Raw genomic sequence first — 24689 nt, 5'->3', positions numbered from 1 at the left:
CTGCCCCAAGTGGGACAGCCCAAACACTGTTTAGAGCGTTACATCATGGCCTAAAGTCACAGTTATTTCAGCAGTGCTGCTTAAAAACCTGCACTCAATAGCACTGCCTCCTACCAGAGCAGAAACTTGCGTGTCACCCTGGTGGGACAGGTGAATAGCATTAGTTCTGGGAGGGCTGCTGGCACGGTCACACACAGCACTGGTACAGAACTGTAACTTTACCAAACCATTCTCAGCTTTTAGTATGTCTCATTTTAGAACTTATAAGCGACAGATTTGAAGCTACTGCTCTTTTATTTTTGCCAGTTGTCACCCCATAAGAGACCCGTGGGTGTTACCTGACAGCTATCAATGCCCCTGCTGCTAACGGCTGCTCTTCAAAACCAGAGTAACAATTTTTACATGTTGAGAGGAAGGAGGGGTAGAAACTGGCCTCCTCTTGTCTTTTTGAGCTGTGAAGACACCCTTTGATACAATAAAATCCCTCTCTAATGACATGCTTATTATCTTAAGATGTAGTACAGATGGTGAATATTTATTTTTTCTCTTCAGCATCATTCATGCTAAAATCGGTCTTTAGAAATTGGAAAATCCAAGCACTGCTAGATGCTTAGGAGTCAATGACCAATGAAAGAAAACTAATAGCAATTAACAGCTGGTGGCTTTTATGAGCAGGGAATGTCTCACCTTCATTCTCATCTGATTTTTTTGCATTTAAAATTGTACTGTGAATCTGGTATAGAACTCGCGGTAGGAAATTGAGCCTCCCATTGCTAGCTTATCAATAAAACAGATGAAGTGACCTCAGAAAGCAAAACACAATCAATAACCAAAACCATAACAATGGCTGAAGAGGAAATAACTCTGCAGGTGCTAGGGCTCTGATGGAGAACAGATGTTGGGTAACAAACGTACCCATCCATAATGCCTCCTGGAAGATGCTGCAGATCCTTGCCTTTAATCTGCTGCTCAGCCCCACATCTCAAGCACCTCAGCACAACTCCTAAGAATTTAACTAAACTGAGTTTATTGCTAATGCAGGAAGCAACTGGTAAGTCAATTCATGAGAAATGTGGCATACACATAAGGCACAGCAGAAGAGGCAGACTTGTTCACAACATGTCAGCTAAATTACATTGGTAGGCAACTATGCAGGCAGTCTGGGAACCGTGGGGTACAGGAGTTTATCGGAATTTTAGAGAAACTTCTGTGGCTGCTTTGACATGCCAAAATGACAGTATCTGTCTTCCCACTTTCAGGAGTGATAGGAAGAAAGAGACATGCATGCTTCCCTCAAGCCAAGGGCAGATATTAGCACTGCACGATAATGTACTTTCTGCACTGGGTGTAAGCCAGAGATCTGGGGACGTAATTTAAGTGGTAACAAAATGCTAGCAAGGTTTGTTTTCCTCATAAGATATTATCAAGTTATTGAACTAAGTCTCATACATTTGTTTGGGGCTTCAAGTGCAAAAATTCATTATCCTGTAAGTGTAGCCATTACAACTATTGCATTTTCTTTTATTTCCAACTGCAATAAGCTTGGAAACCCAGCAACAGGATGAAGCCATCTTCTGACCATCACTCAGAACAAAAGTGTTGACAGAACATTGGAACATGCTGCCCAAGGGGCTTGTGCAGTCTCCTTCCCTGGAGACTTTCAAAACCTGCCTTGATGCATTCCTGTGTGCATGACTTAACCCCTACAGTTCTATGATTCTGTGATTTAGGTGTTCCTGCTCCAGCAGAATTGGACTGGATGATCTTTCAAGGTCCCTTCCAATCTCTAATGTTCTGTGATATTCTGTGATTGTGTTATTCTGTGAAAAGTAGCACATCCTGTAATAGTTCAGCGAAGATTGCTGTACTAATATACTTATGTGCACATGTTCACCCTAAGGCACCAGGTAAAGACCTGATTAGCAAAATGCCCATTCCACTTGAAAAAGAAAGTGTGCATGTAGTTTGTTCGGTCACCTGCTCTGATGCTCTAAGTTGTAGACAGCTGCCTTTGATGAAGTGTTTGAAAAAAAAATATATATATATAAAATATATTCATGTAACACAGTGTTCTCCTGTATGTTCAAGTCCCAGGTCTAAAACTTTCACATCAAACTTCAGATGGAACTTGAAGCCATATACTCTAAAGACTACACACACATGCAGTTGTGCAGACTACTTACCATAACTATTGACCCAAAAGCAAAATTAGACCATCACTCTGACATTACTTCCTCACATTGGCCAGGATGGAGGTGTTTTTTTCAAAGTCTCTTACTAAAAATTTCCCATTCTTCAACTGTTTTAAACCTTAGGCCTTAGTTCCCCAGCTCTCAAAAACACAATGAAGGCAACCTGGAATGTAATTGTCACTTCTGATGACCAGCTGCTGCGTAAAAATGTCTTCCACCCCTCCCCCCCCTCAAGAGAGTAACAGGCAGGGGGATATACCCTTTCCTTTAATCGGTACTGTGAAATCTACCATGAACACAAGCTAGTTAGCCTGACTTTTCTCTGGTTAGAAAATATTTATAAATAAGGTCCACGTAACGGTTACCATTCCAAAGAATGGGATTTTTCTCTAATAATGAATATTTAAAAAAAAATTGCAAAACCGATTATATAATGTTATTTTAGGAGAAAGGCCAATTTCTCTTAGTGAAGAAACTTACAGCTTTCTTCACTCCTGTTTTCATACAAGAGCAGGGACTCTACCACTTTCAATTCCCCTGTATAATTCTTCTCCCAAAAACAGGAACAAGATTTGACCATAAACGGAAGAAATTGGGAATTATATGACAGCATCAAACTGTGCTAAGATGGTCTTACTTCTCTGGTGATACTATTATCGACAAAAGGTGTTAAGTAAATCAAGGTACACAATGAAATACAAAACACATGATTTAATGAGAAATCTTATTTTATTGGTTTACACATCACGCCTACCTCTTCATTAAAAAAGCTCTTTATCAAGTCTTTTATTTGAACACTTCCTTCTTGCTCATTATATTTTAGCAGACTAAAGTGCAATTATAATATTACATACCTGCTTCCCTGAGAAGACGTGATTTTCAAGAACATTAATACAAGGCTTTTCTATGCTCCCAACAAAGCAGAATCAGTGAGATTTTTAGTGAGTTTGAAAAAAGTAGTAAGATGTTTTATGTAAGGGTTCGATGTAGAAAAAAGCAATGGTATTATTGAAATAAAATTGTAGACTACTGTTCTGCTAATATGTTTCACCCAAAAATTACTTTCATACAGTGCTACTTTCCAGGTGCTTTGGTACTGATTTATTTATGGTAGTGGTGTGACAGAGAAACACAGCTCTTTTTGAAGCTGTGGTTTAGTGTTGTGGTTTAACCTGGCAGGCAGCTGGGCACCACGCAGGTGGTCACTCACTCTCCCCAGAGTTTTTTTTTTTTTAACCTTTCTTACCCAGAAAGGTAAAAGTGCAAGAACTCATGGATTGAAATAAAGACAGTTTACCAGGTAAAGCAAAAGCCACAAGCAAAGCAAACCAAGGAATTCATTCATTGCTTCTCATCAGCAGGCAGCTGTTCAGCCATGTCCAGGAAAGCAGGGCTCATTGCATGTAAAGGTTTCTTGGGAAGATGAACGCCATTGCTCTGAACATCGCCTCCTCTTCCTCCTTTACCCCAGCTTTTACTGCCGAGCATGCCGCCATATGGCACGGAATAGCCCTCTGGACATGCTGGGTCTCCTGTCCTGGCTGTGTCCCCTCCCAGCTCCTTGTGCACCCCCAGCCTCCTCACTGGCTTTACAGCACAGGGAGCAGAAGAGCCTTGACTCTGGGTAGGCACTGCTCTGCAACAACTAAAACCATTGGTGTGTTATCACCACTATTTTCATCAAAAATCCAAGGCACCAGATCATACGAGCCTCTGTGAAGAAAATTAACTCTATCCCCACCAAAAGCATGACATTTATACAGCCTTATCATCAACAGAATAATGGTATTGCTGTAATATTTCCCATACAAGTTACCGTTGTCTTGAAACTGACTGAGAATTTAGTCACCCTTTAATACACACCTCCAATTCATTTGTACATAACAGATGTCTAAAACTCAGTGACTAAACCACAACAAACCAGACTTTGAATATATGACAATGTAAATAAAACAACTGATAATTTAAATAATTTTGCATCCTGCTGTGCTGACTAAATTTGTTTTATAAAGGATATTCTCATGTAAATACGGACACTGTATACTTTAAAGCTCTTCATAGGTGAGGATACCTGTTCTTAGTTCTTTTAGTACTTAGAGCTTGCTATTTTGCTGGAACTGAGACACCAAGGAAAGAACCTGTTCTGAGGCTTTAATGTGTTTTGTCCCTAGATACGCCGCACTATTGCTGGCTGTATCCTCTAAGAAATATCGGTAGTTTACCATCATGCCACAAGAAGCTGTAATGCCCCGAGGACTCATGTCTCCCATCCAGTTTATCCGCCACAACTCAGCGCCATTCTGAAGATGAAAGTTAGCTACCGGATTAAGAGCATAGCCACGATGTTTCTCTCCATACAAATACCAGGCACACAATCTCATAAGTGGCGAATGCAGTGCTTTGACTAATGTTTCTGATTTCACCCATTCACTGTTAGATAAGAGCTTTTTTAGAGTTTCAGTAGTAGAGTCCTCCGTGATCTCAGAGATTTCTTGGCGTTCTGATTCTGTAAAAAGTTCATTTCTTCCCAGTTCTTTTGTTTGTGAGGAGAGGAGACCAAGAAGCCATTTCGTGAATCCAGGGATAGGCGACAGAGAAGAAAAAGCTTTTATCTGAGGAAGGTCTTTCTACAGACAAAAGGAGAAAAAAAAAACTCATGAGTTTTGTACTGACTCACAATTAGAAGTTTGAGTAAAGATGAAGGATTCTGAGAATTAACTGATACACATAGACCAAAAGAGGGGGGGGGGGAAGTCTATCACACTGACAGTAACAGGTAAGTGACTAAAAAGCATTTGGAGTGCTAAGAAACTTTAACACTGACTGAATTACAGTCCGCACACGCCATCTATTTAAAAGTACTTACATAGCACTTACCAAACCTTTCTTCTGGCGTATAATTTTATAGGCAGAAATAAACAAATGCAATCATCCATAAGGATGTTACTCAGAGGAAAAAGATTTAAAAACAAGTAAATCAACATGGAAGTTGTCAAAACCTTTTCAATAATTTACTTTTTATGTTTAAAAAATGAAAGACGGTTCATGATTTCAGACCATGAGGAAACCAGTAGAGGTATGATGTTTGGTTTTTTGTTGTTGTTTTGGTGGGTTTGTGTTTTTTGTTGTGTTTTTTATGAAATAACTCTTTCCTGAAGTTTTGGAAGAGGTTCTTTATACATGCCAGCTACCTTTCATGTTATTCATTCTATGTTTGTTTTGAGGCACAATAGCAAAGAATAGAGCAGGTTGTTAAACTCACTCTTACTTGGTTTTAACAAAATTGACATCAAAACTCAAACCTGTTCAAGGAGCAGGGGGACAAGGAACGGAGGTAAGCCGCTGATGAGGTGGAACAACCACTGTGTTTTAATTACTATTCATAAAGGAGGCAGTGGTAAGAACAGAGACATTTATCAGCATTATAGAAGCATCTTAATGTCAATGGAAAATTGTCTTTAAATGACTACAAACTACATTTTGTTCTACTTTAAGCATTTCCCAGATAACCATTAAAAAGTCATCATCACTTAGACGCTATCTTACGCTAGCAAATGTTAATGGCATGCATGCTGCTACAGCGCCTGAATTGCACCTGCACTGCTGCAGCCTCAGGTACCGCTGTGCTCCGCAAACTGCTGCTGTCTGTGGTCTGTTTCGTGAGGATACAGGAGCCAGGGAAAGCAGACATGCCATATTCCCATTACAAGTTGCAGCACTAAGCCATGCAACGTTTCTAATAGCTTCAATAATTGAAATAATACTCAGCTGGTTATTTACATCTTTTTTTCCTTTCGACATGGAGCTTCCCAAATAGCATACTGCTATTCTGCTGGCTTCCAGCGCCATGATACATCCAGTCATCTCAGACCTACTACCATCTCCTCACTTTTGTGATACACAACTGCATAAACTGACTAACCTTACCACCTCCCCTCATCAGAAGTTCATTAAATAGTACACAAATACATAAGGCAAAGAATTATTTGGGGACCAGACAGGAACAAGATCAGGAGATAGAAGTTACAAAGAAACATCCCATTTCATCTCCTTGGAGAACTGGATAAAGCAAAAAATTTAATAAAACACTCATTTCTGTATCATATTGAACAAAACAAGCATTTCTGTAATCAGAGAGCCCAGGAGATCCTGGCTGGGTCATATTCCCAACAACTACAGTCAGAGTGCAATATTACTGAGGCGTTGATCTCTGACTTTTTCAAGTCTCCACTCAAGGACACTATAATATTTTATTTTAAGAGTCATTCTGAAGCATGTGTTTGTAGCAAGATTCATGCAGTACAACTACAAGGTTTCACTGCATTTGGATTTCATAGAAGAAAAAGCATTCTTTGGAAACTGATGGAAAGATGTCTGTGGAAGGTAATTTCTAGTGATATCTTAGCACCTCTTTCCACAATTTTTAAAAATATAGCATTTATAAAAAAAACATTATTAGGGTTGTGTAATTTCTTACAGCAAACCACGGCCACTTAAGACATAAATACAGTGAATATGTTTTAATTAAAAAAATGTCCCTTGGAGTAGACAGTTCAACATTTTCAGGAAAGTTTCCCCCCCTTTTTTTTTTCCCTGATTATATTATTTCATCCTATAAAAACTGCCTTTGAGAACACATGGCTTAGGTTTTTCATGCATTCTTCACAGTTGTTTGGGGTTAAAACCTGAGAGAGGAAGATGGAAAGTACTGTTGAAATTGAGGAAGCTGAAATTATTCTTTCAGGTTAAAAGGAAAAAAACTGACTGGACTGGAAAAAAATGCTGCTTACCAGAAAGTGGAATCTGAAAGTCTTCTGCACCACCACTATGAAAGCACAGTATTTGAAAATACTGTTTTGGTAGTGAACTAAAACTAATGGCTCTTCACACAACATCCCCCGTGCTTACATAGGCTAAAAATTCTGAGCTCCTCTTAGTTTGCAGAGGTAAGACGGTAACACACCATCCACTATGACAAAACAAGTGGATAGTTTCTTCCCATATCTGTGTCTTAATACTAACCGCTGCAACGTTCCTAATTAAGGAAGGAAAATGACAGGACTTGTGATGTTGACTGCTCTTTATTTATCATTCACTTCCAGGAGTGACCTGCTCATCAAGCCCAACCCAAAAATATTTATCAGAAAGTTGGTAGCTCCTGCTCTATTAATAAATACAAAATGGATTTATTTATTTAACTTCTTAGGACAGATAAGACATAGGAAAGTGACCCCATTTTGAAGCTATAGTACAGACTATTACATATCTGATAAATTCTTGAGTGTAGGAGCTTATCTTAGCCGGCCACTTCTTGTAAAAATAAATAGATGCAGTGAAGTGTGCACATTTATGTTGTTACTAAATTGATGTGCTAGTTTTTAGGACTATTGGTGGAGATCCATTAATGTTTATTTTCTTGTCAGAAACCCACACACCATTAAGAAGCAGCTGCTCATTTTGTTTTGGAGTGGATTTTTCGTTTTGACCGTCTTTTAGTTTTGGGGCTTTTTTTTTTTTTTTTTTTTTTTTAAATTGCAGAAGCGTGCAGATTTCTCCTATTATCTAAAACTCATCTGAAACTGTCTTGCACTCTGAAAGCTGTAGTCCAAGGTCACATTTTTCATCAATGAAAGCAAAGTCTGTTTTGGAAATCATAATCTCCCCAGGTCACCTAGATCAAATTAAGGTAGCAATTATCAACAGTCCAACCAGAAAGCTAAAATCTGCCACCAATTGTTAAGCATTCTATTGAGTCACATAGTAGCTATCAGTTTTCTCCCCCAAATGCCACAGGCTATAAAATTCTAAGCAGTTTTCTCAAAGGCTCCACCAGTTATCAGTGTCTGTCATCTGCGGACTGAATTGCTATGATGTACCTTCTGCAGAGCCACAGACCACTTAGATTGGCTATAAACACATTCTGAATTAAATGTCTGTTAATGAGAAATCTATCTGTCTGCTCTTTTGCCAGCACCTATCAGCTTGCTAGAAAGGCATCTGCCTGCTTGTTTTCCAGCATCAGCACCCACTTTTTTTTTCTTTAAACTAGTTTTCTGAGATTGTTTCAGAATTCATTTCCAGGAGCAACACAAGCTTAAATATAAGAAATGGAAGAGATTATTTATGCTGTCTGCTCCCTGCTCTATATACATCGGTATAACCAGCAATGAACATGTAGCCTACTCTCAGATCTGTACAGGGAGAACTGGGACTAAAGTAGCATCAGCAGATGAATGAATTCATCCCACTGCTTGCCCCAAAATAATCCAAAAAAGCACATACTTGGACAACAACAGAAATGTGTTTACAAAACCCTTCTAAATTACTTGTGTAACAAACTTTCATCAAGCAACTAACAAAAAAACCCCACCAAACACCGTATTTAGAGCAGCATGCTATCGCCCAGGATTTCCTTTGTTCATGACACAAGCTCCTTCCCTGAGGCCCTGTTATTCTCCCTGTTATATCCCTCCCTTTTACCCAATTACATTACGATACCTGTGGCAGATCGTAATGTACCAATACCTGTACCAAATTGTAATGGCTATGCAGAGATTAAGGATTCAACCTACTGACTGTGCGCATATAAAGAGATGAAACTGAGGACCCATTTCTGTGACTCAACTTCACACATCCTCCAGCTGCTTAAGTTACTGCAAGACTCCAAGGGAGGCTGTTGGCTTCTATGCAGAACCGCAGACTAACTGAGTTTAACACCAAGGGTTGTAATCCTCACCAGAGCCTCTACTGCTGCACTTTCCCTAACAGTCCTAATAAAAAATCATTTGCAAGAAATATTTTCATGAGGCAAGCTGTGATAGACAGTCTTTGAAGGTAAGCAGTGCTACCCAATATAAGTTAGCAGTCTATGTAACTGGTTCATGAGAATTAGCAAGAAGATTTCTAAAAATTAAGGTCTAAATTGCCTGCTAATGAGATTTTCTTTTAAGGAATCTGGACATGTTATTTTATTTCTAGACATAACTTTGTAGTGCAGATACCATCTAGTTCAATGTCTCAGTACAGTTTTCAAGACTCTTCCCAAATGAAGGTTTCACTGGAGAGGGGGAAAGAATGGCTATTAGCATGTTTCTAACTTAGCTTATGTCTTTTTCTGATCTAGTGATACACATTCATGACATGCCTGATTCAGAGTTTTCCTTATGAGGAATGACAGCTGAGAATTCAGTTTTGAGGTTACAAAGACATTTACAAGTGGAAGTGTCAGAGCAGGTTAAGCTAAGGCAAAGTCAGATAAAGGATTTTTACTAGAGGGTAAGAAAAAGTTTTAAAAGTTTGTAGTGTTTTGGGAAAGTTTGAATCAAGTAACATTCTGAAAATCAAAGGTCCACAAAAGTTAATTCAAACAAATAGAAAATTACATAAGTGTATTAAGCATCAACTACTCCTGTACAATGAACAACAAAATCCTCAAGTCTTTCAAATGCTCTCTGCAAAGTATTTTTTAATCAGTTAATTTAAAGACAGTCTCAACATATGTAACCTGCAACACCTGAACATTTAGCAGTGCTCTACGGAGAGATTTGTTTATTGCAAAGCAATGCAAAGGTAATAGAAAAAAAATATTTTCCTACCAGAGACTTTTTTTTTTTTTTTTTTACAAAGGCAGCTGCAAGCTTAATGAGATGTAATTTCTGATACTAACAAATTTTTTTTTTTTGCTGAGAGTACATTGTTTCAGCTGCTGTCAACAAGTCAACTCAGCACTACTGTGGTATCATTTGTGCCTTCTCAAGTAAATGACTATTATGCTGCTGCAAAGAATTATGTTCAATCTGAACATACACAACCTTGGGAAGTCCTTTACTTAGACCTGACCAGAGAGAAAGAGTGCACATGCATGCAATTTAATGCACTGAAGTGGGACTTCCAGAGAAGGGTAAAACAGGCTGCCAAGAGCAGTACCGATCGCGTGCCCTGCCTTTGCCTTGAACCTAACTGCAGTGTAAGTATTTCACAATATAAGTATTTTGAAGCTGAAATGCACACAGCTTCTCTCCTCTGAAAGGAGGAGTCTGCCAAGGCAAGAGTCACCACATCTACAATGAAAGCTGAATGAGTAAACATCACAGAAGTACATTAAATAATTTCTCACCCCAAACACTGATAACAACAGCATGAGCACTTAGAGTCACTTCACAGATGGGAAATAGGTAATTGGAAATGGTTCTCACAGATTTCAAGACAACAAATTCAGGAACTATGCTCTGGAATGAAGAGGAGGATAGAATTGGGAAGATAAGAAAAAGATATCAAAGAACTGAAAAAAACTATAGAAAACCATATCCATCATGGATAAACAGTCCCGGATTATCCTTCCTCTCTCTAGCTCTGTTCAGCCCTATAATGGCACCCCAAAAAGATGAGGAATGGTGTAGATGAGATATGTGGTGGTTGTTACTGATGTATAACAGCCTTTAACTTGGCCGTTCATTAAAATCACTGTACATTTTCAATAAATTGGGGCTTTAAGCCCTTTTTAACTCACAAGTTATAGAAGAACCAAAATAACGACATTTCCACATGCTTACAAGTGGTACTTCAAGCAGTTTGGGATTAAATTCTTTTCACTCCAGACCTCACAAAAATTATACAGCTTGCCATCTACCTACAAGAAGGGGTCCTTTGCTGTCCAAGCTTTACAACGTTGTCATAAAATACTACCAAATAAAAAGATTCCTGGAAAAAGGCATGAAATGTATTGTAACTTTAGACTTCTATATACACTTTCTTCATATCCATTCAGCAGAGAAATAGATCTGCAGTGGATATGAGGTGAAGCTATCTATCTGTTCTGCCCACCTCAAAGTAAGCCAAAACCATGCTTTGATTTTGAATCAGAAATGTGCCGAAGAGTCAGGGAAAAAGTCTTTTCTTGTGCTATGCTCCCATCGTTACTATTATTAAATTAGCCATAGTAACTAGATGGGCTTTTGATTTTGTAAGACCAGTAAGAGTGTATGTCTGTTCAAAAAAAAAAAAAAAAATCAATTATCTCAAACTACAAGGTGCAGGTTAAAGTAACATTATATGAAGTTGCTCGGAAGGCAAAGTGACTGATGAGTGCCATACTTTTAATTCACAATGCAGAACAAAACTTGGATGTACAATAATACCTTGTTTTGACAGTTGCTATTCAAAAAGAGTGACTGGTATCTGGCTAAATAAACCTAATAATGTGTATACAAAGACGGATCTCATCACCGTGGGATTTAAAATATTAACTCACCTTCTACATCTGAATTCCTACATGTAAATAAGCATTGCTTTGCACTTCATTTTTCTGTATGCATTGCTTTGCATACGTCTTACACGCTGTTAATGGCCACAACAAATTACTGATTTTTTTTCCCCAGGTTAGTGTCAAAACTACTTTTTTTTTTTTTTCTTCACTTATTACACAGAATGTTATTTGTTTATGAAATGTGACTCGAGTAACAGGCGTAAGACCAGAAATTCCAAACAAGGAATGGGACACAACAGTGCTGGTTATTTTATGCCTTAAGAAGATTCAGTAGAAAAAAAAGGGCTGAAGATGCAAAGTGAATGCGGATTATATACATAAAAATTCATAATGTCAATGTAGTATAAATGTGCTTGATAACAAACAATAAAACACTACACAGAAACTTCATTTATTACAACATGAATCTTATGATAAGCAAGAAGGTAACAAAAAATACTAAAATCTTTATCTTTCAAATGTACTCCAATCAAAAAAAGAGACAGACACTTCCTATGCTGATTGAAAATTCTATTGCTATATGGTTCAAAAAAACATGAACAGTGAGGGAAAATCCTCTAACTCCCTCCTAAACATCAGTTTGACTGTTACTGCAGTCTCACACTTCTGAAGGACATTGGTGGCTAGCCAAGAGGTAAGAGTGGGTAGAGGTGACTTATTGTCCAGATGCGAAATCTGCAAGGCCATTAATATTTTTAGAAGTAAGCCAAGATTGGGAGGATGAAATTTAACTTCAAAAGGTCTGACCTAAAAGGAAAAACCTGACCTGTAAATACAAGCTGGTTTTGGCAGATTATTAAAGCCTACGTCAAATTGTACAATCAGATCAGGCCTCCTGAAATACTGGCCTGCGCTCAACTTCATAAATTTTCACCTGCACTCAGCCTGATCATTTCAGGTTGACTGAAGGATGAAGAAGAGTATCTGGCCTTGTTCTGAAGAGATGAGGAGATTAAGACTTCTAGCAACACACAACCAACTGTCAGTTTTTGTACTCCCAGATAGAATAAACTATATCTATGCAGCACAGAATAGCATTGGGAATAGGAATGAGAAATAAGAGCACAGATAATGACAGTTGTTCCTGAATCACAAGAGAACAGCCTGATCCAGTTTTTAAAGGTATCTCAACCATTCTGTTTTCTACTCATTGTGTATTTGATGAACAATGAAGGAGGGCTGTATTTTACAGTGCTGAAGTGTAGAAACTCTTGTCTTAATTACGAATAAGAAAACAATTCTTCTGTTAGACAAATCAAATTTCAGAACTTGGATCTATGTTATCAAAGCATGGTTTGTCCATTTTCCTTTGTAACCCACTCATAATTCTTCCAGTGTTGTAAGCAATTTAGTGATGGACAAATACATTGTCAATGGGGTTATTTTATGAGAGCAACTCAATTATCCAGAAATTATTTTTCAGATGTGAAAGTAGGTAACTGCATGAATTTATTCCAATTTCCCCTCAGTCAAGATCAGACAGATGGCACAGCCTAATTATACCTGGACTATTGCACTTTAGACAATTAATTTAAAAGCCATTTTGAAAGCAAGAAGCAACAAAATTCAGCCAAAATATCCATTAAAAAAAAAAACTTCAGGGCAGCCAGCTATGATTCAGTACTTGACTAATCAATCATTTTGTAGTAGTAGAAATTTGGTGCATCCAATTTTGAGTTATTTTTGTAAATAGAACTGAAGTTCTAAATCATAGACAATTTTCCAGGCATCATTACTAATCCACAAGTTGGAACACTGAAAACAAACACAGGCATTGACCATTACTTTGAAGTGGTATCCCTGTTAATAATTTAATACTTAAAGACTGTTAAATGAAATAATGGACTTAAAACAGAAATCTGACTGTCTCTTTCACAGCACTCTGTATAAATGAATTTTCATTCTTTTCTCCTGTTACTTGAAAGAAGGCTCTACAAGGAGGCCTAAAACTGTGAACAACAGACCCTACAGCACACCACAATATTCTATACATTCATAGATTTTCATAAAGTAACTGATTCCTGTAACTTTCAAGCATTGAAGACATCTTCCTATATTATAAGAAATGTCTAATATGAAAAAAGATATTTCTTTACTCAGACATTTTTTACCAGGCAAACGTGAACATTATATATAACTGGCAGCAAATCAGTGTAACAAACAGGAAAAATAATTCATTTATGTAATGAAGTATTACTGCTACTGGAGCAGCCATTAGATTTCAAACAATAAACAATCAGGTACTCTGAAAAGAGAAAATGTTGATCAAGGCCCTGTTAACACATGCTGAAGAGGAAGGCTCCTGTTTAGCATGTGTTAACAATATCCCACTCGCTCAACTGTGGGACAATAATGAATCTGATAACATACACATCAAACTAAAGCTAAATTAGAGATACGTTCAACAGAAAAGCACTAACTTGATTTTTAAGCACCTGTCCAACTGGAACGAGCATATGTCAACCAAGTGTCTACACTATCTACCTCTGGCTGACATCCACCAATCGCAGAAAATGTTCTTCCAACTCTTTCTACTTTTTCAAAAGCTGATCTGGTAAGAAGTTGAAAGTGCAGTAGACCTGGCAGTTCCCCACATTGATAAACGTGAGGAAATGGAAACTACAACAGAGACATAAGGGGAGCACGTTGGCCAAATGTTATGTTACGTGCCACACCTACCTGCAGCTCCTTTACGACCCGTTTGATGAGGTGATTGCCAAGTTCTACACCTTGCAGTCCTTGCTGAGCCAAACTGATTGAGTAGAAAATTGCTGTTGTGATTTTGTCTGCATCTTCTGTTTCTAATGATTCCACATCTTTTACTATGGACTGGGAAATGAAAATGAAAACAAAAAATTAGTTGTAGTTATTACTCTAATTATAGTGAGGGGACCTCTCTTTTAACTTTCAAATGCATTAACACATTTTCCCGCTGTTTAATTCATTATTCTCTGTGAAAAACAACAAAAATCTAATCAAAAAGTATTAAGAAGAGCTACTTATCCATTAGGAAGTGCAGAAAATAACTGTAATGGGGTTTAAAATTTTCAGAAGCATTTGTAACTGCTTTGAAGTTTTAATCTCATTTACTGTCATTTCTTAATTTCTTATCTTATTCTTCTTGCGATTGAAGAAAGCTCCAAAATTTTCTGAGTACCCCTGTCATTTTTAAAAGGAAAACCAACTCTCTCAACTCTTTAAAAAAAATGAAACAAACCCAAGGCATACATTGTAATTTGAGCACTTTGCTGCGTACTGAATATATCAGTGACTGTACCTGGATGCTGCTGGAGATATCACTGGTTAAAGCAACATGCAAGATTATCAGTGGTTCTCCTGGGATTGCACAGTGAGAAAAAAAGTAGCATCTTCTATACGGCCCAACTCGGCGCTTCAAATCAACCCAGTTTCTAACAGGATGCACAGCTTCAGAACTCAATGAGGGAAAAGAAAAAAAAGTGTTTTTTTGTTTTGTTCTTTTTCATTTACAAATGTCCACTGCCAATCCTACAAGCTCAGTACTTTTCCCCACTGATATCAGCAACACAATTCTCAAACCAAAAAAGGAGAATCAGGCTGCAATTCAAAAAAGTATAATCCATCACCAAACTGTGACAAAGTCAACTGTAAAAGCCTACTGCATACCAAGGCTTTCTACCTCTCTCAGGGATATGCTCATTATGAAATTTCATTTGCACCTTCTATTTGGTGTAGAATACCTGATTCAGATGACTAAGTCATTGAGTAAGTCTGAACACACTTCTGAGGAATTAGCTTTCCCAAACTACAAAGGAGAGATATGATCATCCTTGTAGAATACTTCAAAATTTTCACAAAAAAGGTGAGAAAAGGATTTCCACTAGCAACACTGTCTAGCATACAACTTTAAAAGTTCAGCTTGATGCATATCTTAGTGCATTTCTGCTCTTCTACTTCAACCTACTCTAAAATGTATTCATCACTAATATACCACCCATATAGTGTCACTTGCTTTTAAAAGTATTCAGATATTACTCCAGGGTGTTTTGTAAATTGTTATTTTGAATATTTATGTAGTGTACTGGGCAGATACAGGAATGCAACATCTTTTACTTCAATAGGTTTTAGTAAGCTAGCCAAATGCTTTAATGTATCTTGACAAACAATATATACACCTAGATGAAATTAAATTTCTACTAGCACTCCCACAGCCACACCTTCAAACAATCATTCAAAAGATTCTTTTCTCTACGATATTTGAAAGTCTAGTATGTTTGCCAAAATACCCAGAAGATTAAGTGACATATTACAAATTCTTTTTATTTGGAAAAAATCAGCTTGCATAAGACCTATTTTCTTTGCCTCATCAACATTTTAGTCACGTATTTCCACAAATTTCTTTAGGGATTTTTTTTTCTTTAAGATTTTAATATGACAAAATGCCATACAATTTAAATTTTATTCAATCATCTCCAACTTCATCACTACAATTTTGAGTATTAGACAGAAGGTCAAGAATAAATGCTGTAGATCTGCTTTGGCAGGGAGGTTGGATCCAATGATCTTGAGGTCCCTTCCAACCCCTACAATTCTGTGATCCTGTGTGAATGCTTATTAAAATAATAAACATAATGGTCTTCACATAGAGCTTACAATCAATTCTGCACACCTCACCAGTTCCAACCAGGAAACCAACTCTGGGAGTGTGGTAGAGAGGGTAACTGAGAAGGATGAAAGGAAATTCATTTACTAGAAATGACAGCTGTCTACACATGCAGCATGTCTGCTGAAAGACTGTAGTGTGGGACAATAGATCCCCTTCACTGTTTAATTCAATCTTTCTAAGTGTGCTCTTAAGTGCATTAAATGCAACTACTCCTTAATTATTCTTTGCCTATGGCAAAGTATTGAAGAAGCAGTTATCTTGAAAATAGTGGATCTCTACAGTTAGATGCATTTCATCACCACTTCACTCACGAGCCTTAGGAACCTTTAGCACTTACTCGCTAATTTTCTGGAGCACTTCACAAGGTGATTGCCACGTGACCCGTTCCAAATTTAGGAATCCTGTTGAAAACCACTCTGAAAGCATGTTCTTCAGAACACCACTCATTTCCTGCACACAGAAGAAAGATGGACATATTTGCTAAGTAAGCTAGGTATAGCATACAAATGCAAATAAAAACAACCTTAATTACTTCAAACTACATCTTTGGGAAGTTCAAGGAAAACAACAATGCATCTATTTGATGAAAGACCTAACAGCTCAGCTTTTCTCACACAGGACTAAAACAATGACTGTTTACAGACAGAATGAATTTAACATCGGTAGTAAACTGCAGATAGGAAAATGGAAGATAACACAAAACAACATAGATAAAAAGCAATCAATAAACGCAAGTGTTCGAGTAGTCTTGACGATAAAGCAGCAGTTGCGCCGGTGCTCAGATGCATTAGTTTAAATATTATGGAACAAGTTTTAGGAAATTTGATGAAAATAAGGATTTTAAATTCAAGAAATTTTTCTACCTGTGAATCTCTTCCGAGTATTCAAGTAGCTCATGCCTTAGGAAGATTACTGCACTAAATCCAACAGTACTGCAGCTGCACGTGCCCGCCCACTCAGGATAATGAAACAGAAAAATGCATACCTCTGACAATGATGTAGCTAAAACCATAGGCTTTACGGAATTTTTAACATCTATATAAATGTGAAAAATTTTGAGGAAGAAAAGCAAAAGGAGCAAAAAAAAAAAAAAAAAAAAAAAGACTACAGAACTCAGAAATCACAACAGACTTGAAACAGTGTGATACTGAATTAAAGCCAACTCTAATACCAAATACTTTCAAAAGCATTCATCATCATAATGAATTTTATATTCTCTACTAATTTCCTACTGCCTACATTATTAAAGACTTTCTGTCTAAAATTCTTTATTTGAGTTTAGAAAGTATTCTTGAAGTCAGCACAGCATGAATATTCCTTAGAGAGATTCTAAAAGCTTGTTTTTCCTTTATTTTTGCTTTGCATATAGGACACAGTGTGATACCAGCACCACCTTACCAGCAGCCTGAGCAGAACTGTAGGCTTACCTGAAACTAACTTAATAAATTAATTCTTCGTTGGTCTTGCTCAGGAGAGCTGCCTTTAAGTTACGTAATAGACTAGCTAGATGTGCCGAAAGTCTTCTGTCAAACTCTACTTCCACCTGTGCTTGTATCACAAGGCAACATATGCTAATAAATGAATAAAAAAGTTAATAAAAAAAAGCTTTCCTTGCTTTTCTTTTGAAAGCTCTGAAGGCTTTCAAAAATAACCGTAAATCATATTAGTCAAATATCTCTTGGTGTAGTGACCACCTCCACATATTTCAGGATTATTGGTGGTCTTTTTGTTTGGTTTGCTTTTTTTTTTTTTGGTCAGGACACAATGTAAGCCAGAAAAAAAATGAGCTACAGTTGTAGGAACTGGGGTCAAACCATCAGATTCCTGTGGCTCTCCCATCATCCATCTGTTTTTTGGAGAAGCAGCGCCACTTCCAGCTGCAGGCTAGCAGCTAGGAGGGAAAGCTGCTGATGGCTGCGCTCCCACCAGTCAGTTTGAACGCACTGCTCCGCATCTACTGGCACTGCCACGGCTCAGATGGCAATGAGTGGCTTGGGAGGAGGCCAGTTATACTACGGGGAGACTGGTACAAGTGGAAAAGGCAGAAATCTGATGCATTTTGCCTCTTTGAAGTGGGTACAGGTTTAGCAAGTGCACTCCACATGATGGACATAATGTTGCCCAGCTGAACTAAAAGTTGCTTTCCAAGATGCAGAACGTATTATTGAGCTGCTTTAGGTCCAAGGTAATGCTGGTATAAAAGCCATGCAACTGTAACAAAGAAAGTGAAGCAGATGTGCTTTTGGTAATGATTTTGGCAGACAGGAGTATTGTTTATGGGCAATTGTAGCTCAATTCAAATAATCTGTCACTTGTAAATAATAATGTTTCATACAATAACAGGGCTGCACGCAGGCCAAAGAATTGTGCATACTGACAAAAATTCTTTGCGTAGAGAAACACAACATACTCTGCAGGATCCAAAACTCAGTTTAATTCAAGTCATTTTGAGCAAAATACTGAGTTGTGTTTAACATTATAACAGACTAAGTCACTGAAAGGTTCAATTCAAATAGCATTCTCAAGAAAGGTTCTGCCTTTCCATAAATGTAGTTGTAAATAAATTATTTTAATTTCAGAGGAATTTCTAGCCATAAGATTATTGGCACAGTTTCATTAAAAAAATAAAAATCACACATTTATTATTTAGCAGCTCAATTTTGAATGTGAGCAACAAGACAGATTAGTATTAAAAATTACCAGCTATACTTTGGTTTCTAATAGCTGTGTACAATAAATTGTGATTTTGCTACAGGGCAGCAAAACGCAGACTTCCTGATCTTCACATCAGGTCCCTATTTATTGGGGAACAGATGGGAAAATTTATGAAAAACTTATTTTTTTTTAATTAAGAAAACCTGCTTTTGATGAGGAAACTATTTCTTCCATTTCCCTAACTACCAAAACAAAATATCCCTTACAATAAAAATTCATATTCACATATGAACAAATAAATGCAATATGAAGCAGTAGGAACAAGCGCTCCATGCAGATTGGAAAGACTGCTCAGTTACCATCAGTTGCTGGTCAGCTGTCTCACGTTTTATATTGCTTGATATCGTAATCTTTTATTATTATTTTAATTTTTCCCCTTTTGGGCATCATTTTTGCTCAATTACACAATAATTAAAGTGTACATAAGCATTTTCAAGTGACTTTATTACCTGTATATGTTATTTACTGTACTCTACTGAATATTAATGCTTTATCAACTAATATCTAACAGCCCAAGCTGTTTCTGCATTGATATGCTTTGAGGAAATACAAAAATGTTTTACATTCACACCACAGTAATGGGTAATCCTTGTTTTAATAGTTTTTTACTTTGTGGTTTGAAAGGCCTAAGACCATCTAAGAAATATTTTAGACTGGGCAAAACCAAAACCCCACTAGGCCATATAACACATTCTATAATTTCCATCCAGCATCATGGAGATTCATTTAATTTTATTTCCACATTTTGTTTTCAATGCAAATACAAACACACAAATTATAGAACTGTTACTGCAACATTGCCTTTAAGTATGCTAGAATTTAAATCAAATCCACAGTAACTGAAAGGCTAGAGATGTCTTTTGATAGGTAAATACCGAACACTTTGTTTTTTTCCAATGGAAAAACTTTTAAATTTTGGTTGTTTCTCTAGATAAGGGCTGCTTAGATCTTTAAAGGCAACTGCTTCAATATTCAGAGTGAACATTGGTGCCCTTGTCAAGGAGAATAGTTATTTCAAGTGAATACAACTGTATGAAATACATACGTATAAATACATCTTTTTGTGGATGTACCTAGTAAAACGCCTATTACCACAAATATCTCCTCTCCCCAGATAGTCATGTACAGTCTACGTACCAAAAAAAATCGCCCCTGAAGTCCAGTTTCTCCACAAATATTTAAAACCATTTTCCCTGATTATATGTAGTGTCCAAACCTTTGAGACACTTAAGAAAAAATAATAGATCCTTGTATTTATGAGTGGCTGCTATGAGGGGAAAAAAATCAAAACAATTATGGCACTTCTTCTGTTTTTCTAGTAGACAAACATGAGAACCACAGTATTGAAAATACATCTTAACTGCTGCTTAATTATGGAACCAGGCTTATTTATAAAAATTATTTTTCCATTATTTCTTGCCAGCAACTTGAACTTTCAACTGACTTTTTCCTAAATCATATAGAAAGATGAAGAAAATTCTAAATGCGATAGATCACTGTTTGCTACCAAGAATGTTGTTATGAATTCTTCACCAGGGCCTATATTTCAAATGCCAAAACTGAGAAAGCAAGCAAAATATAAAAAACACCTCTCAGTAGGAAAGAGCTGGGGCAGAAAAAGAAGTAATGTAGCTGGGAGCGTTCTGCACTGCAATATGGAGTGCTACACTCAAACAAGAGGGTTTCTGCAAATTTCATGCAGAGCATAGTAAGGACGAGTCATCAGAAAATTAACTCGGGTATCAAGACACCAGAAAACACGCCCAGCCTTTGGTGGAAGGAAGGTTAAGAGATGAAAAGAACAAGAGAAAGGGAAAAATTTCGACCAGCAGCATGAAAAAGAATTGTGGCCAGCTACACTGTAATTTAACTTTTCAAACAGCACCTCCTGACACTACTGGTTTTTGGAAATGGTCATTGTAACATTATCCATAAGGCCTATGATAGTATCAATGGAGCCATACGCTTAACAGAAAAGAAAACCCACCTCTGGGACGCGTCATGATTTTTTTTCCCCTTTCAATGTATTTTCTACATATTTTTCGTGGACTCCTTAGAAAAGAGGCTGCACAGCTTCAAAAATACAGTTTTCTGCTAATTTTTGCTATCTGATTATTAACAACTCATCACCTTTTAAACATCCACAGAAAGACACTGTCATAACAACTTGTCACTGGAAGTACCAATAATTTTCTCTTCTGTCTTGCTCTAGTTGACAGTTTTGCCTTATAATAATGAACTTAAACATGAACTGAACCCTGCTTACAGCACGTGCCTTTTCTTTGCACAGCCTGCCATTTTAAGCATTTCCAACGCATTGTTCAGAGTTCATGTTAAGGATCTATGGAGGTCTTCCAGTAAGGCAGTCACCATTCTTCTCCGTTTCTTATAAATGAGCCTTTCTAACCCAATTTGCTTTACACTGGATCCTGACAGATACGACACTCACAGAATTTTTCTATGACTTCTGATTTAATGGACACTCTTAATACAGTTCAGTGACCTCAGTGCTTTGAGGCTTTCACAACTCTAATAATGAGACGCAATTTGGAGAGCAGAGCAGCAATGCACATATCACACACTACATAAAATCAGAGTAAGTTAAGCAAATGTATTTCTTCGATTAAGTTTAGTTGATGTTTAAGGTAAAGAATGATTTATGAAACAGGCAACTGAAAGCTTTATGAAGGTGTCTGTACTCAGGAGTAAAAAGACGACTAAAAGACAACACTAGACTAGAAGACAACACTGCCCTAATTTGCAGAGCTTCATCTATTTTGTTAATGATTCAAGAACGATGACATTAATGGAGAAAAAAACGTCAGGTATTTTGCATCTTCTTGGTCTAAAAGTATATTTTAAGAAATTTAGATTGATGAGAGTTCATCACATGTAGTGATGATACTGCAGGATTTACTACCCATCCCCAATTCCAGAGCTTCTCTGTAATTTTTTTTCATCTCTTTCTTGTACTTAGGGAATCCAGTCAAGAGCCGCCCTAAAACTGTCCACTAAAAGATCACAAGATACATCTTGTATCATGAGAACCCTTCTCTACTCAAGACTTAAACGTTTTATTAAATAGAAAAAAAACAACAATCCCCACTTCAAAAATGGCCTGAATATTGTGCCGTATCGATTTCTCTATTCTTGACATTTAACCTCAGAACAGGTAATACAGTAACTCACACCTACATCTTGAGATGTCCACATAAATACGCACGCCCTCACACAACTTCTTGATAACCCACTTGAGCTGATCACCTGCCAGTAAGCAGCTCCATCACAGAGACGGTCAGAACTTCCCGCGGGCTGGGAAGTAACCTCTAGTAGCCTTAATAGCCTCTAGTTATTCCGATGGTTGCTTGTAATAGAAGCAAGTAGATTTTAAAGGCCGAGCAAAACATTCAATTCAGAAGCAAGTCCTAACTTTTCCCAGACAACCTAGCAAGAAGAGCTGAGTTAACACATAGCTTCACATCTGGGTTTTCACAGAAAACAAATTAGACTAACACAAATGAAACTCCAAACTGAAAAGAAGCAGAATCTGGAGTAAATTCTCATAGCCAAAAGGGTCGCAAACAAACAAACAAACAGGCACACCAATTCTAGCTTAAGCTTTCCTGGCTACACGTTACTTACCGCCACCTCCCACTTTAGCCTACATTACATTTGAAAAATAAATCTTACCAACAAGTGCAAAAAGAGACTGCAAGAACAGATTTAGTGAACTATGCACGCTCATACATGTATGACAACACCAAACCGTTCAAAAATGTTTTGAGAAGAACCCTTTTATTGAAGCTTCGGTTTTGCAGACAACGTTCTCCTACTTTCAAATGTGTTTAGCTTGTTTCTGACATAACGTATTATTTGCTGCACAGGCGTTCATATGTTTTACGCATTTCTATTTTGCTAATTTTGCAAATTCAGTCTGGTTTTACCAAGTTTTAGTCAGTACATGTGGCCAACTCATTGTCTTTCTTCCAGAGAGAATCTTCATTGCCTTCATGACGTCCTGTCACTGCCTGGCACCGCTGGCTGCTACGTTGCTCCTTCTTCCATGCTCACAACACCTTGCTGCACCATATAATCATGGCGGATGTTCCACCTCACCCATTTTCTACACAGTGCTGAACAGAGCCATGATACAACTCCTTTCTCCTGTTGATATCCTTCAACATTAGCGCGGCTCAGCTGCTATGTCACTTGCGGCCCTATACTGGGCTCAGAAGTCACCTCACTTCTGCGGTGTCTGGTGCAGCATGACACTGCCTGGCAGTTTTAACATCAGCCACATTGTGTCATGCTGTGGCAGCCTAGCCTTTCCTCCAGTGCCCTAATGCTAGCCCACAGGAGCTCACAGCCAGGTTCCCACTGGAGAGGCCATTACTTCACACCACCAGCCGCTCCCTTCCTTCCAGACTGAGCTGTGTGAGCAAATCCAGCTCCTGCTGGTGCTACGGCTTGCGGGAAGGAGCTTTGCTCTGTTACACAGTGAACTGGGATCACAGGACTCCCCACGCCACATCCCCTCAAGCCTTCCCCCGACTCATTTTGGGGAACCCCGGCCCTGCCCTCACCTTGACGTGAGGCCCATCCACCGCCTTCGCCGCCAGCCCCTCCACCAGGTCGCCCCTCAGCTCCACCAGGAAGCGCAGCCCGCCCTCCAGGCGCCCCAGGTGCTGGAAGAGCGCCCGGTAGCGGGGGGTGAGGTAATAGCGGAGCCGGTCCTCGGCCTGCAGCAGGGCCCCCTGCTCCCTCTCCTGCTCCCGGGCCTGCAGCACCTTGGCGCTGAACTCCGCCACCCGGCCGTGATCGGCGCCGAAGTCGCGGGCCAGGCAGCCGAGCAGCTCGGCCCTGCGCGGCCCGGCCTCCAGCCCGCGGTAATACCGCACGAACTCGGCGCTGCGCCGCTCCGCCGGCGGCGGCGCCTTCTCCTTGGTCTCGTAAGGCGGCAGCAGCGGCACGGAGCGGCTCAGCAGCTCCTCCATGCTTGCGCCTCCACGCTCAGAGACGGAGCCCGCCGAGGACTGGCCCCGCCACGGCCCGGCCGCCCTCAAAACCCGTCGGAGGCTCCGCGGCACCGCCCAGGGCCCGAGGCGGGGTCCGAGGCGGCTCAGGCCGCGCCGCAGCCCGCGCATCGCCGCTCCCTGCACGGCCGCCGCCGGGGCCAGGCCGCGGCACCGCCCACGGAGCAGCGTCGGGCGCGCTGATTGGCTGGCGTCGCGGGCTCCGCCAATCGGAGGCGAGAAGGAGAAGGGCCGGAGAGTGTGGCAAGTGTGGAGGGGCGCTGCAGCCGCCATTTTGAGAGTGGCGCACAAGCGAGCGGTGTTCCTCTTCGAGAGGTGTTCTGTGGCTCGCTGCGCAAAGCATTTCTCTCCCTCCTTTTTTCACTAAAAGGGTGGTGAGGCACTGGAACAGGTTGCCCAGAGGATGTGGCTGCCCCATCCCTGGAGGTGTTCAAGGCCAGGCTGGATGTGGTCTTGGCCAACCTGAGCCACTGCCTGTGGCAGGGGCTTGGAGTCAGTGGATGTTTGAGGCCTCTTCCAACCCAAGCCATTCTAGGATTCTATGATTCTACCCTTCACTGTACAGCCCAACGGTTCCTGTTCTGTTTTCACCTGTTGCTCCCATTTTCCTTGCACACAATGCTGTTTCCCCCACAGCTCCTCTGTACCCAGGGCATGAACTAATTGTGCTTTAGGCTAAGCTCCATGGTGACCCAAAGGCCCTGACAACAAAACTTTGGCAACATGGGTAAAGCTGATTTAAGACTGGCAACATCTAAAACAGCATGTCCCCATGGTCTTAAGGGAGTTAACCTGTTCGGGCTCCTGGAAGGCTGCCAAACTGAGTGGCTGAGCAGTGT

The 24689-nt window shown here is 39.2% G+C and overlaps 1 protein-coding gene across 1 annotated transcript; it reads right to left on the bottom strand.

The window, feature by feature from the left end:
* Positions 1-2902: 2902 nt before the first annotated feature.
* On the bottom strand, positions 2903-23988 carry MLYCD (malonyl-CoA decarboxylase). Its single transcript, XM_084533045.1, has 5 exons — positions 23401-23988; positions 16440-16552; positions 14735-14891; positions 14137-14286; positions 2903-4819 (listed from the first exon to the last, which is right to left on the bottom strand). The coding sequence occupies exons 1-5, from the start codon at positions 23959-23961 to the stop codon at positions 4286-4288; spliced, it is 1515 nt and encodes a 504-aa protein (XP_084389171.1). The 5' UTR covers positions 23962-23988; the 3' UTR covers positions 2903-4285.
* Positions 23989-24689: the final 701 nt, after the last annotated feature.

Source organism: Aythya ferina (assembly GCF_964211825.1).
Source record: "Aythya ferina genome assembly, chromosome: 12".
Lineage (NCBI taxonomy): Eukaryota > Metazoa > Chordata > Aves > Anseriformes > Anatidae > Aythya > Aythya ferina.
This window is presented reverse-complemented; position numbering and strand designations above follow the sequence as displayed.

Bases quoted from the DNA above. Each gene is read 5' to 3' on its own strand.
- MLYCD (XM_084533045.1), bottom strand. From the start codon at position 23,961: ATGCGCGGGCTGCGGCGCGGCCTGAGCCGCCTCGGACCCCGCCTCGGG. The intron at 14,892-16,439 runs GTAAGTGCTAAA...TCCCTCATTGAG, and splicing joins GTGCTCCAGAAAATTAGCGA to TTCTGAAGCTGTGCATCCTG. The intron at 14,287-14,734 runs GTACAGTCACTG...TTCATTTCCCAG, and splicing joins ATATCTCCAGCAGCATCCAG to TCCATAGTAAAAGATGTGGA.